Source organism: Benincasa hispida, chromosome 4 (genome assembly GCF_009727055.1).
Source record: "Benincasa hispida cultivar B227 chromosome 4, ASM972705v1, whole genome shotgun sequence".
Taxonomy (NCBI): Eukaryota; Viridiplantae; Streptophyta; class Magnoliopsida; order Cucurbitales; family Cucurbitaceae; genus Benincasa; species Benincasa hispida.
Window position 1 is genome coordinate 7438559 of NC_052352.1, and position 15491 is coordinate 7454049.

Sequence of the window (15491 nt, forward strand, 5' to 3'; positions counted from 1 at the left end):
GACAAATTTAAAAAAATTAATCCAAAACAATAATAATATACAAGAACAATGTTCAGATTACTGACCTGTTCAAGCAAGATTCAAACACTCTCAATGAGATTTTTTTTAAAATAAAATTAAGACTATGTTTAGTAACTCATTGTATAAATACCTCATATACCATTAATTCACTTCCTATCACAATTAAGAACAATAATTATATCTTAATTAGTTTCTTAATCTTAAAACTAAAATCTCCAACCCTATTTTCTATCCAATGGATGAAGCGACAAATGTGCCATTGCAGCCTCCAACATTTGGGAACTTTATTACGATTTTGAGCATCGATGGAGGCGGAATCAGAGGAATCATTCCAGGAACCATCCTTACTTTTTTGGAGTCTGAACTTCAGGTATGAATAGAATTTGAAATATAGTTTTTTTAGAATATAGATAAATCGTTAAATTATAAATTTAGTTTTGAACTTACAAGTTGTGTTAATATGTTTTGAAGAACTTTCAATTTTGTATTTAATGTTTGGTAAATTTTTAAAATTGTCAAATAAATCTCTTACCTTTCAAATTTGTGTTCAATACATCTATGAGATATCAAAAAAATTTAAAATTCAACTCATCTAATTAGATATAAATTGAAATTTATTTCTAATTGAAACTATAAACTTTCATTTTTGTTTCTAGTATATGTTTGTGAATTTAAAACAAAAGAAAGAGAGAATAGGTGAAACTATATTAGACATCAAATTAAAACTTTAATGAACTATTTATTGGATATAAAATTGAAAGTTTAAGAATTAATTAGTTTTTTTTTAAAAAGTGAATAGGGAGCTATCACACATAAAATTGAAAATTCGTAAAACTATTAGAATACTTTTCAATGTTCATGAATTAAATAAACATAAAATTGAACGTTTAGGCCCGTTTAGTTTTTTTGTTTTTAGTTTTCTAAAATCAAGCCTACAAATACTCATTCCACTACTGAATTTCTTGCCTTTTTTAATCTATATTTTACCCATGTTTTAAAAAACTAAGCAAAATTTTGAAAACTAAAAAACAATAGTTTTAAGAAACTCGCTTTTGGAATTTGGAATTTTGGTTAAGAACTCAACTCTTGTACTTAAAAAAGGTACAAACTATTGTAAGAAAATATGTGGAAATAGGTTTAATTATCAAAAACCAAAAACAAAAAATGAATGCTTATCAAACGGGGGCTTAATTAAGCTCATTTTGATAATTATTTGATTTTTATTTTTTATTTTTGAAAATTAAGCTTATAAACACTATTCTCACCACAAGTTTATATATTTGTTATTTATTTTCTACTAATAGTTTTAAAAAATAAGCCAAAATTTGAAAAACTAACCAAAATAGTCACTTTCCAAATTTTATTTTTAGATTTTGATAAGAAATTCTAGTATTTCTCCTACAAATGTGAAAATCTTTAATTATGGGGGAAACAATCATAAATTTCAAATTAAAAAACAAAAAATGAAATCATTAATCTATGTAATCTTTCAAGAGGCATTTGAGATAAGAAATTAGTTATTATAGTTGAGTTATAATAGTTTGTATTTATGGTGTAGATTATTTTAGTTGGTGTTATAATAGTATGTATTTGAGGTGTAAATTATTTTAGTTCGAGAAAAAAATATTAAATACTATAACAAAGAATAAAAGAATATGAATATAAATAGTTAAAACTGTAGCAAATAGTAAATACGGTAAGAAATGAATGTTTTGAAATGGTGTTGACAGTAGCTAATTGGGGAATACAAAATAGTATTTACTGTAGCAAGAGATGATTATTATAGTTTTAAGATAATTTTTGCCTCAAACACACCCTTAGATAAGGTCCCAAAAAACGTGTAGACTTTGATATAATATATAAACACTAAACAATATCGTGCAAAGAAGAAAATAGGAAAGAAGCAAAGAGCCCCCAAAAAAAAGTACTTTGGTATTTTTGGCTGATGATGACATAAGTAAAAGAGAAAAACTTGGATGATCCCTTAGATGCACCTATCTTGGTACATCCCAAGTATAGTCCAATAAAATTCTACATGACATTTTTATTTTGTAAAAATATATATTTTTTAATTCCTTTTTTATGTGGTAGAGAAGTGAGGAGCACAAATGATAGGTTACATCTAATCATTGTTCTAAGTAAAATAATTTTCATTTTAAGTTTTGAAGAGAAAAATACTTAGGTGCTCTATTAAAAAATTGCTACATGACCGTTTTTATTTTTTTAAAGAATTTTTCTTTGTGTGTTAAAAAGAGAAATAACAAATTTTAATTGAAGGGTTTTTTTCCCTTCCATACAATTCTCAATAGTAATATGAAGTACATATTATTACGTAATAGTAATCAAAGCTTGTATAAATCGAGTACAGAAATTAGATGGTGAGGATGCAAGAATCGCCGATTATTTCGACGTGATTGCTGGGACGAGCACAGGAGGGCTTTTAACGGCCATGATAACGGCACCAAATGAAAACAACCGACCTTTATTTACATCAAAAGACATCAAACAATTCTTCATCGATCATTGTCCAATGATTTTCCCACAGACAATGTCCTAACTCCCTAAATTTAAACATATATATATTTTTTATTTACCCTTAAAAATGATGCATAATTATTATTATTTTTATTATTATATTGCAGAAAATGGCCATTAGTAAAGGTGTTGAAATCTATAGAAGGTCCAAAATACGATGGCAAATATCTACACAAACTAGTGAAGGAGAAATTGGGTGACACAAAGCTAAACCAAACACTTACTAACGTTGTAATTCCAACGTTTGACATTAAGCTTCTTCAGCCAACCGTCTTCTCTAGCTACGAGGTTGTCTTTTAATTTTAATTTGAATTTCTTCTCTTCCAACTAATAAATTAAAGAGAATAATAATATTTCAAATTATATAAATTTATTATTAATGTTTTTTTGTTCAGATAAAAAAAAATCCTTCTTTGGATGCTTTGTTGTCGGATATATGCCTTTCGACTTCAGCAGCACCCACTTATCTTCCAGCTTATTACTTTAAAACTGAGGATGTTGCTGCTGGAACAGTTAGGGAGTTCGATCTTGTCGATGGTGGTGTTGCAGCTAATAATCCGGTAAATAATAATTAAAAATTATTTTAAACCCCTAAACTCTATCCTTTATTTTTAAAATATCAATATATATATTTTTTAAAACCATCCTCATGTTTTAGAATTTTAGATAGAAATTAGAACTTGAAATAAATAGTATGTTGACGTTTAAATTCAAATTTTGGTGATAATCTAAAACAATTATCTCAATTTTCGTTTCAAGTCTCATTACATGCAACCACATCATTTTAGCATTCTCAAAATTTCGATCAATTTTTATTTTATGGATTTCTATTAAAAAATAATTTTGAAATATTTATAAAAGAACATGATTACTTTTTTAATCATAATATTACAAGTACTCCTATATGGTGTTCGAAAAAAATCTCTTTTTTGTAATTATGAAAATACTACTATATTTCTTAACTAGAGAGCTTTCTTGTAGCTTGTTTTTTTTTTTTTTACTCTCGAACTTTTATCTAGTTCACTTTTATATCTTTTTATTGTTTAATAATATCTTTTGGTCTTGGGACGTGATGCGGATGCTAGAGAAATTTTAACCTAGTTGAGATATTTCGGTGCATTCCCTAATCTTTTTTGTCTTGTGAATATTTTCAAAAAAAAAAAAAATTACAAGTACTCCCCTCTCATTAACTTTCTAATATGAAAAATATTTACATACAGCTTGGTTCACATGTATCTTTATTTGTACATTCTTACATTATTAACAAATTGAAATATTGTTTTCCATTTCTGTTTCACTATTTGTTTTTTTTTTTTTCACACGAACCTAAATATAAGTTAATAGTTTAGGTCTCGTTTGGTAACCATTTAGTTTTTTGTTTTTGTTTTGAAAATTAAGCCTATATCATCCACATTTCTTACGATGATTTGTATAATTCTAATGGTAGAATTCTTAGCTAAATTTCAAAAACAAAAACAATTTTTTAAAAACTACTTTTTTTGTGTTCTCAAAATTTAACTTGGTTTATTAAACCATCGATAAAAAATAGATAATAAAAGAAGAAATTTGGAGGTAAAAGTAACGTTCATAAACTTATTTTTTAAAAACAAAATAGTTATTTAACAATAACTTTATTTAAGTTTCTAAAGAGTAAAAATGTACAGACTCTATTGGCTGTGGGTGAAGTAACAAAGGAGATTATAAGACAAAGCCCCGAGTTCTTCCCTATAAAACCAATGGACTACCGGAGATTCCTTGTCATCTCTCTCGGCACCGGAGCTCCGAAGGCAGAGATGAAATTCACGGCGGAGCAAGCAGCCCATTGGGGGCTGTTTGGATGGCTGACTGCGGGCGGCACCACCCCGATAATTGACGCCTTTTATCAAGCCAGCTCTGACATGGTAGATTTCAATCTCTCTGTGGTTTTTCAAGCCCTTCATTGTGAAGACAAGTATCTCCGAATTCAGGTCAAATTTCCATATCCTTAAATTTATGCATTTTTCTTTTATTTAGTACAATTAATATATATACATAACAATTTTTATTTAAATAATATAAATGTTTTTTTTCTAAAAAAAAAAAATTAGGATGATACGCTAAGCAATGAATTATCGACGCTGGACGAGGCAACAGAGAAGAATTTGGAAGGTCTTATAAAAGTAGGGGAAGCGCTTTTGAAAAAACCAGTTTCAAAAGTTAATCTAGAGACCGGCGTCTTTCAGACCGCTGATTCACAAACCAACGAAGAAGCTCTCATCAGGTCCCATCCCTCTCCAACTTTCTTCTGTTTTCAAAATGTATTTTTAAGAATGCGATGATTGATGCAGTTTAGATCCTACTTAATTTTATGCATATATTTTTTAAGAGAGGTTCAAATAATCCAATTTAGATTACTCAACCCAAATTCTAAAGATTGGATTGAGTTAGTTTTAATTTGGAGTTGGATTGGATGAGATCAAATTTTTTATATTTCTTTGGAATTGGATTTAGTTCAAGTTACACTTTTAAAAATCTGGATTGATCCAAACCTAACTTGAATATNATTGTAGCTCACATATATTTTTATGATATTTATTTGAACTTTGTTATAGATATCTTGAATTTTGATATTTAATATTTGAGTTTTATAAAATTTTAGTTAATAATATGTGTTGTACACAAATTTAAGTATTTTAAATTAATAAAAAAAATGGAAAGTAGATGGAGGGAGGAGAGAATGGAAAGAGAGATAATAGATATTTTTTTAAAATTTTTTTTATAATTTAAAATATAATATAATTATTTTTTAAAAATTACTTCAAAGATCTAGGATTTTCGAAAATAGAAAAATAAGAAATTTTTTTTACACAATATAACAAAATTTAATCTTCTTTGATAGAAGTCTATTGGTAATAGAAATTAATAGAGTATTTTTTTTTTTTACTATTTTTGTAAATAATTTGACATTTTTTCTATCTGTGAAAATTTCCTTCTTTGAAATATATATTCTTACAAAACTTATAAATAAAATGCATCTATTCCTTAAAATTTGGAGGCTAAAAACGTAATTTTGCCATTTTTTTTAATGTTATTAAGCTCGATCTAATTAAAACGACATGTCGTTCTGGGTGTGTATCTATCTCATTGCAGGTTTGCTAAACTGCTGTCGGAGGAAAGGCGGCTCCGCCATGCTCGGTCTCCTCATGGAAAAGCTGCGAGTTTCAAGGGAAATCAATTGTCTATTTCTTAAACAGACTTATGTAATTTCATTCATTTATCTTTTTATGTATTGTTAGTTGTAATGTTATAACGTTACTATTCTCTGTGTTTCCATTCTTGGTAGTTTTTTTTATCTTTCTTTGTGATATTTGTAATAATAAAAATCAGTGATTCTTTTATATTTGATAAAACAAGAGTTTCGATATTTATATTTCTTTTATTATATCGGGTCACCGCCACAGATTTTTACAATTTTAATTAAAGAAAATGGTGTGTTTTGTTATGAAATTGAGGAGCACAACAAAAATACGGATATGAAAAATGTATATAATAATATTTTTATATAATAATAATAAATAAATAAAAACTAAAGTTATAAAATAAAATAACTAAAAACATAAAATAACCAAAATCATGAAATTGGATAATATGAAAATTAGTGGAAGTGGAATTCTCATACAATGTATGTGTGATTTTAAGATCCACAAAATGTCATTATTTATAGGCAAAGTAGCAAATAGGATGTGGACTTACATGTACACCAAGCATGAATAACTACAAGACACATGACTAACATGAATGGTGATATATGGCTTTTGGAACACTAAACAATGAACATCTACTTTCTATTATAATATTCATAATACTCCCCTCTTAGGTGCCCATATATATATATATATAAAATATGTCTCATTAAAACCGTAATAGAAAAAAACCAAATGGGAAAAAACCCTAGTGAAGGAAAAAGAGTACATATTTCATATAATATATGCTCCTAAAAAAATACAATATAACTCCCTCTCATGATAACATCACTTAAGATCTTTGAGTCGCTACATTCCAATGTCGTGCACTAATTTTTCAAAAGTTGCGATTGATAATGTCTTCGTAAATAAGTCTGTCAGGTTATCCTTCGAACAAATTTGTTGTACAGTGATGTCGTCATTTTTTTCAAGATTATGAGTGTAGAAAAGTTTCGGTGAAATATGTTTTGTTCTATCTACTTTAACATATCCTTTTTTGATTTGGACTATCAAGTTGTGCTGTCTTTGTATAATATTGTTGGAAGGTTTTTATTAGAAGACAAGTCACATGTTTCACGAATTTATTGAGTCATTGACCTTAGTCATACACATTCTCGACTAGCCTCGTGAATTGCAAGAATTTCAACATGATTTGAGGAAGTGGTCATTATAATTTTTTTCACCATGCCATGATATAACAGTTCCTCCACATGTGTGAACAAATAACCTGTTTGATATTTAGCTTTGTGTGGATCAGATAAATATCCAGAATTTACATAACCAACTAGATCAAAATTTGATTTATTTGAGTAAAACAAACTCATATCTATTGTTCCTTAGAGATAATGGAGTATATGTTTAATTTCGTTCCAACGTCTTTTTGTAGGAGAATAACTATATCTAGCTAATAAATTTACTGAAAATGCAATATTTGGTTTTGTATTATTAGCAAGACACATAAGTGCACCAATTGCACTAAGATATAGTACTTTAGGACCAAGAAGTTCTTCATTATCTTCTCGAGGTCAAAATATATCTTTCTTTATATCCAATGAACGAACTTCTGTTGGAATATTTAATAAATGTGCTTTGTCCATATAAAATCTTTTCAAAAATTTTCTTATTGATGAATAAATATTTCATCTGCTAAATGCTCAATTTGCAAACCAAGGCAAAACTTTGTCTTTCTGAGATCTTTCATCTCAAATTTTTTCTTAAGATATTCTATTGCCTTTGAAAGCTTTTTAGGAGTTCCAACTATATTCAAGTCATCAACATATACATTTATAATAACAAATACTGATTGCGATTTCTTTATAAAAACACACGGACATATTGGATTATTTTGATATCATTCTTTCAATAAATATCCACTCAGGTGATTGTACCACATCCATCCTACTTGTTTCAATCCATATAGTGATCTCTGTAACTTTATTGAATACCATTCCTGGAAATTTGATGTATATGTTTCAGATACTTTAAATCTTTTTGGGATTCTCATATAAATATCATTATTAAGAGGTCCATATAGATATGTTATGACTACATCTATAAGATGCATATTCATACTTTTATACATAGTCAAGTCAACTAAATATCTTAATGTAATTGCATCCACCACTAAAGGATACATCTCCTCAAAATCATTACCAGGTCTTTACGAAAAAATTTGTGCAACTAGTCTTGCTTTATATCTTATGACCTCATTATTTTCATTTCTTTTCCTCACAAATACTCATTTGTATCCTGCATGTTTAATACCTTCTGGTGTTCGGACTATAGGTCTAAGAACCTGACGTTATGAAAGTGAGTTTAATTCTGCCTCGATTGCTTCTTTTCACTGAAACCAATATATTCTATGTCGACATTCTTCAACAGATTTTAGTTCAGAATCCTCATTTTCATATATAATATCAAGAGCAACATTATACGCAAAAATGTTCTCAATAATTACATCAGTTAGATTCCATCTTTTGATGAAATACACAAGCAGGCAATGGAAACAAACAGAATCAATAAGCACTCTAATTACATTTTATTTGATTTCTAAAGCATGCATTTTCAAGTGGGTTTCAAGTTACGTACCTTTTATGATGAAATCTTCAAATCCAAGCCGCTCTTTACTCCAATTCAGCTCCAAATCAGTCCGTGAACCGCCAAGAGGTCTTCTCTACTATTCTCAGTCTTGAATTTGAGTGGTGGAACTCAAATTTGAGTGAATTTGGTAAGTGTGTTTGTGGGTTTGAAGAGGAAGAAGAAACTCAAGCAGAAACTGACTTTCCAACTCCTAAATCTTTTTCCATTCAATTCATCTCAACATAATAGAGGTATTTTTATTATTCAGCAACATGCAGGCAACATTTAGTAATGGAATTAGCCAGCAGCTACTTCAATTGGAGTGGAAATTTGGTGTGAAAATGCATGTGCAATAACTCATGCTTGGAAGTAAAAATGGAAAAACCCATTTCCAAAACCAATTTTACAAAATCAAATTTCCAATTTCTCTTAATTAATCTTAAATTAATTAAATTCAATTTGATTAATTCATAAGTAATCAATTTTAATATTAAAAATATTCAATTTCTAAAATTGAAAATTAGAATTGAAATTAATTTGATTTTTAATTAATTAAACATAATTAATTAATTAATTAATTAATTAATATCAAATATCAAATTAATCACACACCTAATTTTAAACATGAATCCTATTCATGTAATTAATATTTAAATATTATAAACTCTCTAATTTCGCTTAATTTTAACAATCAAACGTTAATTATATCGTATATAATTAAACAAACTCTAATTGGATTCTGAACTATTCAAACTCAGAACCCTAATTTCAATTTGAACATTTTCAAATTGAAATTCCGTTTGAATAATTCAAATTGATATCATTCCAAATTCCTCAATTTAATAATTCAAGGTGTTCATGTTTTACGACACCTAGTAGAGAAACCTTATGGACCTACAGATCATGAGCTCCAATTATTAAGATTAATTGGCTAAACTCTTTAGACCAAATTTATCAGTATCCGTTAATATCGAGTCACACCACTATAGCTCGATAGTTACACTCTCCTCACTGTAGATATATTTATGTCTACATGATTTAACTATAACCAGTAAGTTGACCATTCACAGGTTGTTCGTAATATCAACTGGGTCCATGTGCTGTTTTACCCTCGATATTATGTCTTGTTCCTTAAGTTCCAACTGATCCTCTAATGAACAATTGGTTTATGATCCAATCACTAAACCGGATCCCATTTGAGCCAGTAAGAGGGTGGGGCCTCTTTGTTTAAGACCTGGATTCAGTACTTAAAAGAACAATCTTTCTCCTATCTTTAATCGGGTAGGCGTGAATTCCATCTTACACCCTATGTCTCCAGCTATCTATCCGGTCTTACCCTTGAATGGGAGGCTTATTGAGACGGTGCTGTTGAGCCAACCTTCACCCATGCAAATTTAAGGACAATCCCGAATAAACAGGAGTTCATAGTTAGCTCAAGATTAAGGTCGAGTTACCTAGGTCATTTAAGCGAAATAGTTAGTCTTAAACAGTAAACAACGTTATAAAGTAAGAGTGAGTTATTTCTTAGTTTGATCTTATGCAAACTCCTTATATCAATACATGAATGAATCTGGATCACTTCGTTTGTAGTATCTTTACAACAACTTGTAACGGCTAGAGAGTAGTTCACATTGATCTGTATGGGGATCTAAATGAGATAATAACGATGTATTTCATGTAATTTCTTTTTCCAACTTCTTAATTCCTCCCCCCAATGTTGGAAAATTTGTCTCATTAAAATGACAATTAGCAAATCGTGGAATAAATACATCACTCGTGAGGGGCTCAAGATATTTAATAATTGATGGGAATCATATTCAACATATATTCTTAACCTTCTTTGAGAACCCATCTTAGTGCATTGTAGTGGAGCAATTGGAACATATACTATTCAAAAATTCTCATATGGGAAATATTTGGCTCATGACCATAAGCTAATTGTAATGACAAGTACTTGTGATAAGCTACTAGCCTAATGCGTACTAGTGACATTGCATGAAAAAATAGCATGTCTCTATACAGATGAAGTTTAGCTCTCATAGTAATGGTCTTACAATTAATTGCAAACGTTTTATAAATGATTCTGCTAAACCATTTTATGTATAAACATGAGCTACAGGATGTTCAACAGTTATCCCAATTAACATACAATAACTATCAAAAGCTTGGGATGTAAATTACCAGCATTATCAAGACGAATGGTCTTAACTGTATAATCAGGAAATTATACTCTTAATTTAATTATTTGAGCAGGTAATCTTGCAAATGCAAGATTTTGACTTGATAAAAGAACACGTGTGACCATCTGCTGGATGCATCTATTAATACCATAAAATATCTAAATGCTCCACTTGGTGGGTTAATGGGTCCACATATATCACCATGAACTCGTTCTAAAAATGCAGGTGATTCAGTCTCCACTTTAACTGGTGATGGTCTAATTATCAATTTTCCTTGAGAGCAAGCATCACGTGATAATTTATTAAATTGAAGAATCTTCTAGTTCTTCAATGGGTGTCCATTTGAATTCTCAATAATTCTCCTCATCATTATAGATCCTGGATGACTCAATCGGTCATGACAAATTGTAAATATGTCTGGATTCATGAACTTCAGGTTCATTGTTGCATATGTTTCAATTACTCGTATATGAGTATAATACAATCCAGAAGATAAAGCAGACAACTCTTCCAACATACGTTTTTCATTTGAGACAATGGGTATGATATATAAATATTCCACATTATTATTCTTACTATCAGTCTCAATATGATAACCATTGCAACGTATATTTTTAAAACTTAGAAGATTTCTCTTTGATTGACTAGAGAACAATGCATTATCAATTGTAAATTTTGTTTCTCTAGGTAAAATAATATTTGCTTTTCCAAAACCTTCGATCAAGTTTGAAAACCTGATATTGTATTTACTTTTGCTTTCAACATTGTCAATTTAGAAAAATATTTTTTATTTGTAAGTATTGTGTATAGTTGCACTGTCTGCCAGACCTAAATCTTTTTTACTCTTTTTTGAAACACCCAACATATGAAAATGATGCATGTTTCTTCATTAAAAGAAAATAATTACAATAAGAAAAACAACACTTAAAATATATAAAAGTTATTAAAAAAACATGAAAATAGATAAAAGAAAACAATAACATTAAGTTTAGATATTCTCAAAATCAAAAGAAACACTTGATGTTCCATCAACTGCGCTAATCTTTTCTTCAGGAGATTCAAAGAAGTCCGCCACATCCAAATTTTTCATATGGGATGGGTCAAATATGTCATTATCCTGATATGCAAAATTTGCTTCCACATTTTTCTCTTTTTCCTTTAGGAAGGCTTGATAGAAGTCAACTAAGTGTTTTGATGTACGGCAGGTACGTGACCAATGTTTAGTCATTCCACATCGGAAGCATTTATTTTCAATACTCTTTGAACTTTTATCTTGTGAAGTTTTTCCTTTGTGATCATCATTTTGTGTGGTTCTTTTGAAATTTAAATGATTGGAACGACCACCACGAAAATAATAATTATTTCTTCCTCTACCACGGTCATGACTCGACCACGACCTCGACCTCGACCACGATTATTATTAAAATTCACAGCATTCACTTCAGGGAATGGTGTTGTTTCGGTTGGTCGAGATTGATGATTTTTCATCAATAACTAGTTATTGTGTTTGGCCACTAGAAGACATAAAATTAATTCAGAATACTGTTTAAAACCTCTCTCTCGATATTGCTACTGTAGGAGCATATTTGAGACATGAAATGTACAAAATGTCTTCTCTAACATATCGACATCATCAATTTTCGCTCCGCATAATAACAATTTTGAACTAATTTTAAATAATGTGGAGTTGTAATCACTTACTGATTTGAAATCAGCCTCAAATGCATCCACTCATAACGAGCTTTGGGAAGAATAACTATTTTTTTATGATCATACATCTCTTTCAAATTTTTTCACAAGATATGAGGATCTTTTATTGTAAGATACTCCATTTTCAACCCCTGGTGAATATAATGACGAAGGAAAATCATAGCTTTTGCATCAAGTACCTATAACAAATAATTATTATTGTTAATATCAAGGACGACAAATTCTAATTTTGAGATTTCTCATGACAGCACTATCATAAAATATTGTACTTATGTTAGAAATTTAATAGATATTGAAAATGCAAAATAACATTAAATTTATTAATTATAACGAAGAGGGAAAAACCTACATACCTTTAGGACCTACTTTTAGCGGGAAAAATGATAAGAGTTTGTGCTGATAATGTGTTATGAAATTGAGAAGCATAACGAGAATGTGGATATGAAAAATGTAATATAATAATATTTTTATATAATAATAAATAAATAAAAACTAAAATTATAAAATAAAATAACTTAAAATATAAAATAACCAAAATCACGAAATTGGATAATATGAAAATTAGTGAAAGTGGATTTCTCACCAATGTATGTGTGATTTTAAGATCCACCAAATGCCACTATTTATAGGCAAAGTGGTAAGTAAAATGTGGATTTATATGGACACCAAACATGAATAACTATAATTACAAGACACATAGATAATACGAATGGTGACACGTGACCTTTGAGACACTAAACAATGGACATCTATTTTCTATTATAATATTCATAATAGTGTTCAATAAATAGTTTATTGTAACTAATTTATAAAAGTAACAAATATTAACCTATGAACTATTAAATAGAGTTATTTCATGAAATTCAGGGATAAGTTATTAACGGTAGATTTTAAACCTTAAAATCATAAAGAAATAGATTGCATAAATTAAACATAATCGTAATAATATAAAAATTCTAAAAAACATAATAACTCAAAATAAGATGAAAGTGCTATAAATGTATCAACTTAGTTGAGATACTCAGATAATGCACCTACTAATCACGTGAAGATTTATGCTCCATCGACACCAATTCCCTAAGAGTTGGTCTCCTTTGCTTTAACATCATAGTAGCAATCATGTGAAATCTTTGTATTAAAAGGAATAAGCACATTTTTCAAAATAACTATTTGGGAGGGTAGACTGCTCTTTAATCTGCCAAATCAAAACTCTTCTCTAATTAAACAATCAACTTTATTGCTCTAAATTGAATTGCTTTTATGTAGCTCGTATCTTCTATTTTCTTTGTTTTTTTTAAAAAAAAAATATTACCAATATAGGTCCGTAGGTGCACCAAATTATTACAATTAGATTGACACAATCATCTCACCTTCGTCATCTCTTAACCTCATTTCTTATTTTATATGTTTATATCTTTTCTCGAAAAGAAATGGTCTTAAATAAAACAAGATGAAATTATCTATATAAATATATACAAGCACGAGAATGAAACACGATAATTTTAGTGAAATTTTCAAAAACAATTAAATTTAATTGTATACCACTAATTTTTATATAATTAATTTTTTTTTAAAAGTTAATAAATAATTTTATTTAGAATTGTTTTTAAATATAGAAAAATAAAATAAAATATTTACAAAATATAGCAAAATTTTAAAATTATCAATGATAGACGTTGATAGATACTGATAGACTTCTATCAGTGTCTATCAATGTCACTGATAGACACGGATAGTTCTATCAGTGTCTATCAACGTCTATCCTTGATAGTTCTAAAATTTTACTATATCTTGTAAATATTTTCAACAGTTTTATCATTTGAAATAATTTCTCTTTATTTTATAACAACTTCTACATGTATTTGGTAGAAATATATATATATATATATACCAAATATATAGATATAACTTTATTAGGTAGAAATTAAGACAATATCTACTACTTTTGTTTAATAAATAGAATACTTCTTTGATGCCAAGAATTAAAATATTGATATAAAAATTTTAATATTACTGGATATATCGATAGATTTATGGATAAAGTATCGATATTGACGAATATTTTTGTAAGTCACGAAATTTATAAAATATATTAAATTAATAATTAAATTATTTTCTCCCAAACTAAATTACGAATATCTATTTGCATTCATATTCATATTGGACTAAATAAATGATTTTTTATGTTTTACGAACATTTATAAAAGATGTTGGCAATCTATATGAATATATCAATATGTCAATGGATATTTTCATTCTTGGTCGGGGCGTAGGTGAGAAACATATAAAAATTGCTGAGAATACGACCAAAATCCCACATTGGTTAAATAAAAAGATGATCATGGGTATATAAGTGAGAATAACCATCTCCATTAATATGGAGTTTTCTGGGTGAAACCAATAGCAAAGTTATGACGGTTTATGTTCAAAGTGGAGATAAACGAAGGATCGTTATCTCTACCAAACAAACCACACTTCACAATGGTCCAAGTTGTTTCATGAATTGACTATCCCTCATTTTAAAGAAAATTTAAATTATTCTTCAAACCCTTTTTTTAAACGCATTGATTTAAAAAACTCTTAACTTCAAATGGAGGCTTTAGACTTGGAATTTCGTTATTGTAAAACAAATAAATTTTTATAAGGGATTGAAGCTTTGGAATTGAATCAATAGAGGTTTTTTGAGGAAAAGGTGGCTATTTGTGTTATTGGAATGTATTAAAATGAAACGTATGCAACAATTTAGAAAATTGGATAATTCGTTGTAGGGTTTATCAAATCGAAAACGACAGGACGCAGATTCGTTTTGGTTCATGATGTTTGCTGATGGCTTTTTGTGTTCGAAAACTATTATTTTAATTAATTTATTTTTTACATCCGTAAGTGTCCGGGTCAATTTACGTGCATCTCGATTAATCTTACAGGACAATCCACCTGTCTTTATAATATTTAGGAATAGTTTGTTTCGTGGGTATCTGAATTATCGTGTTTGTTTTAAGGTATTGTAAGATGCTCCAACATCTAAAGATTTTTTGGTATCCTAAAATGCCTGCACGGAAGGCATCTAAAGAGTTTTGGATGCCCTCCTCAAACATGAGTTTTATAGATTCTTGAGTTGAGCACATCTCCATTTTACATTTTTGTCTTTCCCTTTTATTATATATATATATCATTTATCAGTGTAACAAATATTCTCTAGTATATTCCATCTAATTGAAAGGTTAACTCAAATCATTCCAAAATA

The 15491-nt window shown here is 28.6% G+C and overlaps 1 protein-coding gene across 1 annotated transcript; it reads left to right on the plus strand.

The window, feature by feature from the left end:
- Window positions 1–256: 256 nt before the first annotated feature.
- Window positions 257–5785, plus strand: LOC120076649 (patatin-like protein 2). Its single transcript, XM_039030529.1, has 7 exons — window positions 257–391; window positions 2390–2571; window positions 2664–2844; window positions 2952–3116; window positions 4221–4523; window positions 4644–4816; window positions 5686–5785. Exons 1-7 carry the CDS (start codon window positions 257–259, stop codon window positions 5783–5785), a joined length of 1239 nt encoding a protein of 412 aa, XP_038886457.1.
- Window positions 5786–15491: the final 9706 nt, after the last annotated feature.

Coding starts and splice junctions, on each gene's coding strand:
- LOC120076649 (XM_039030529.1), top strand. CDS start 257: ATGGATGAAGCGACAAATGTGCCATTGCAGCCTCCAACATTTGGGAAC. Junction 2,845..2,951: donor CCGTCTTCTCTAGCTACGAG/GTTGTCTTTTAA, acceptor TTTTTTGTTCAG/ATAAAAAAAAATCCTTCTTT. Junction 4,817..5,685: donor AACGAAGAAGCTCTCATCAG/GTCCCATCCCTC, acceptor ATCTCATTGCAG/GTTTGCTAAACTGCTGTCGG.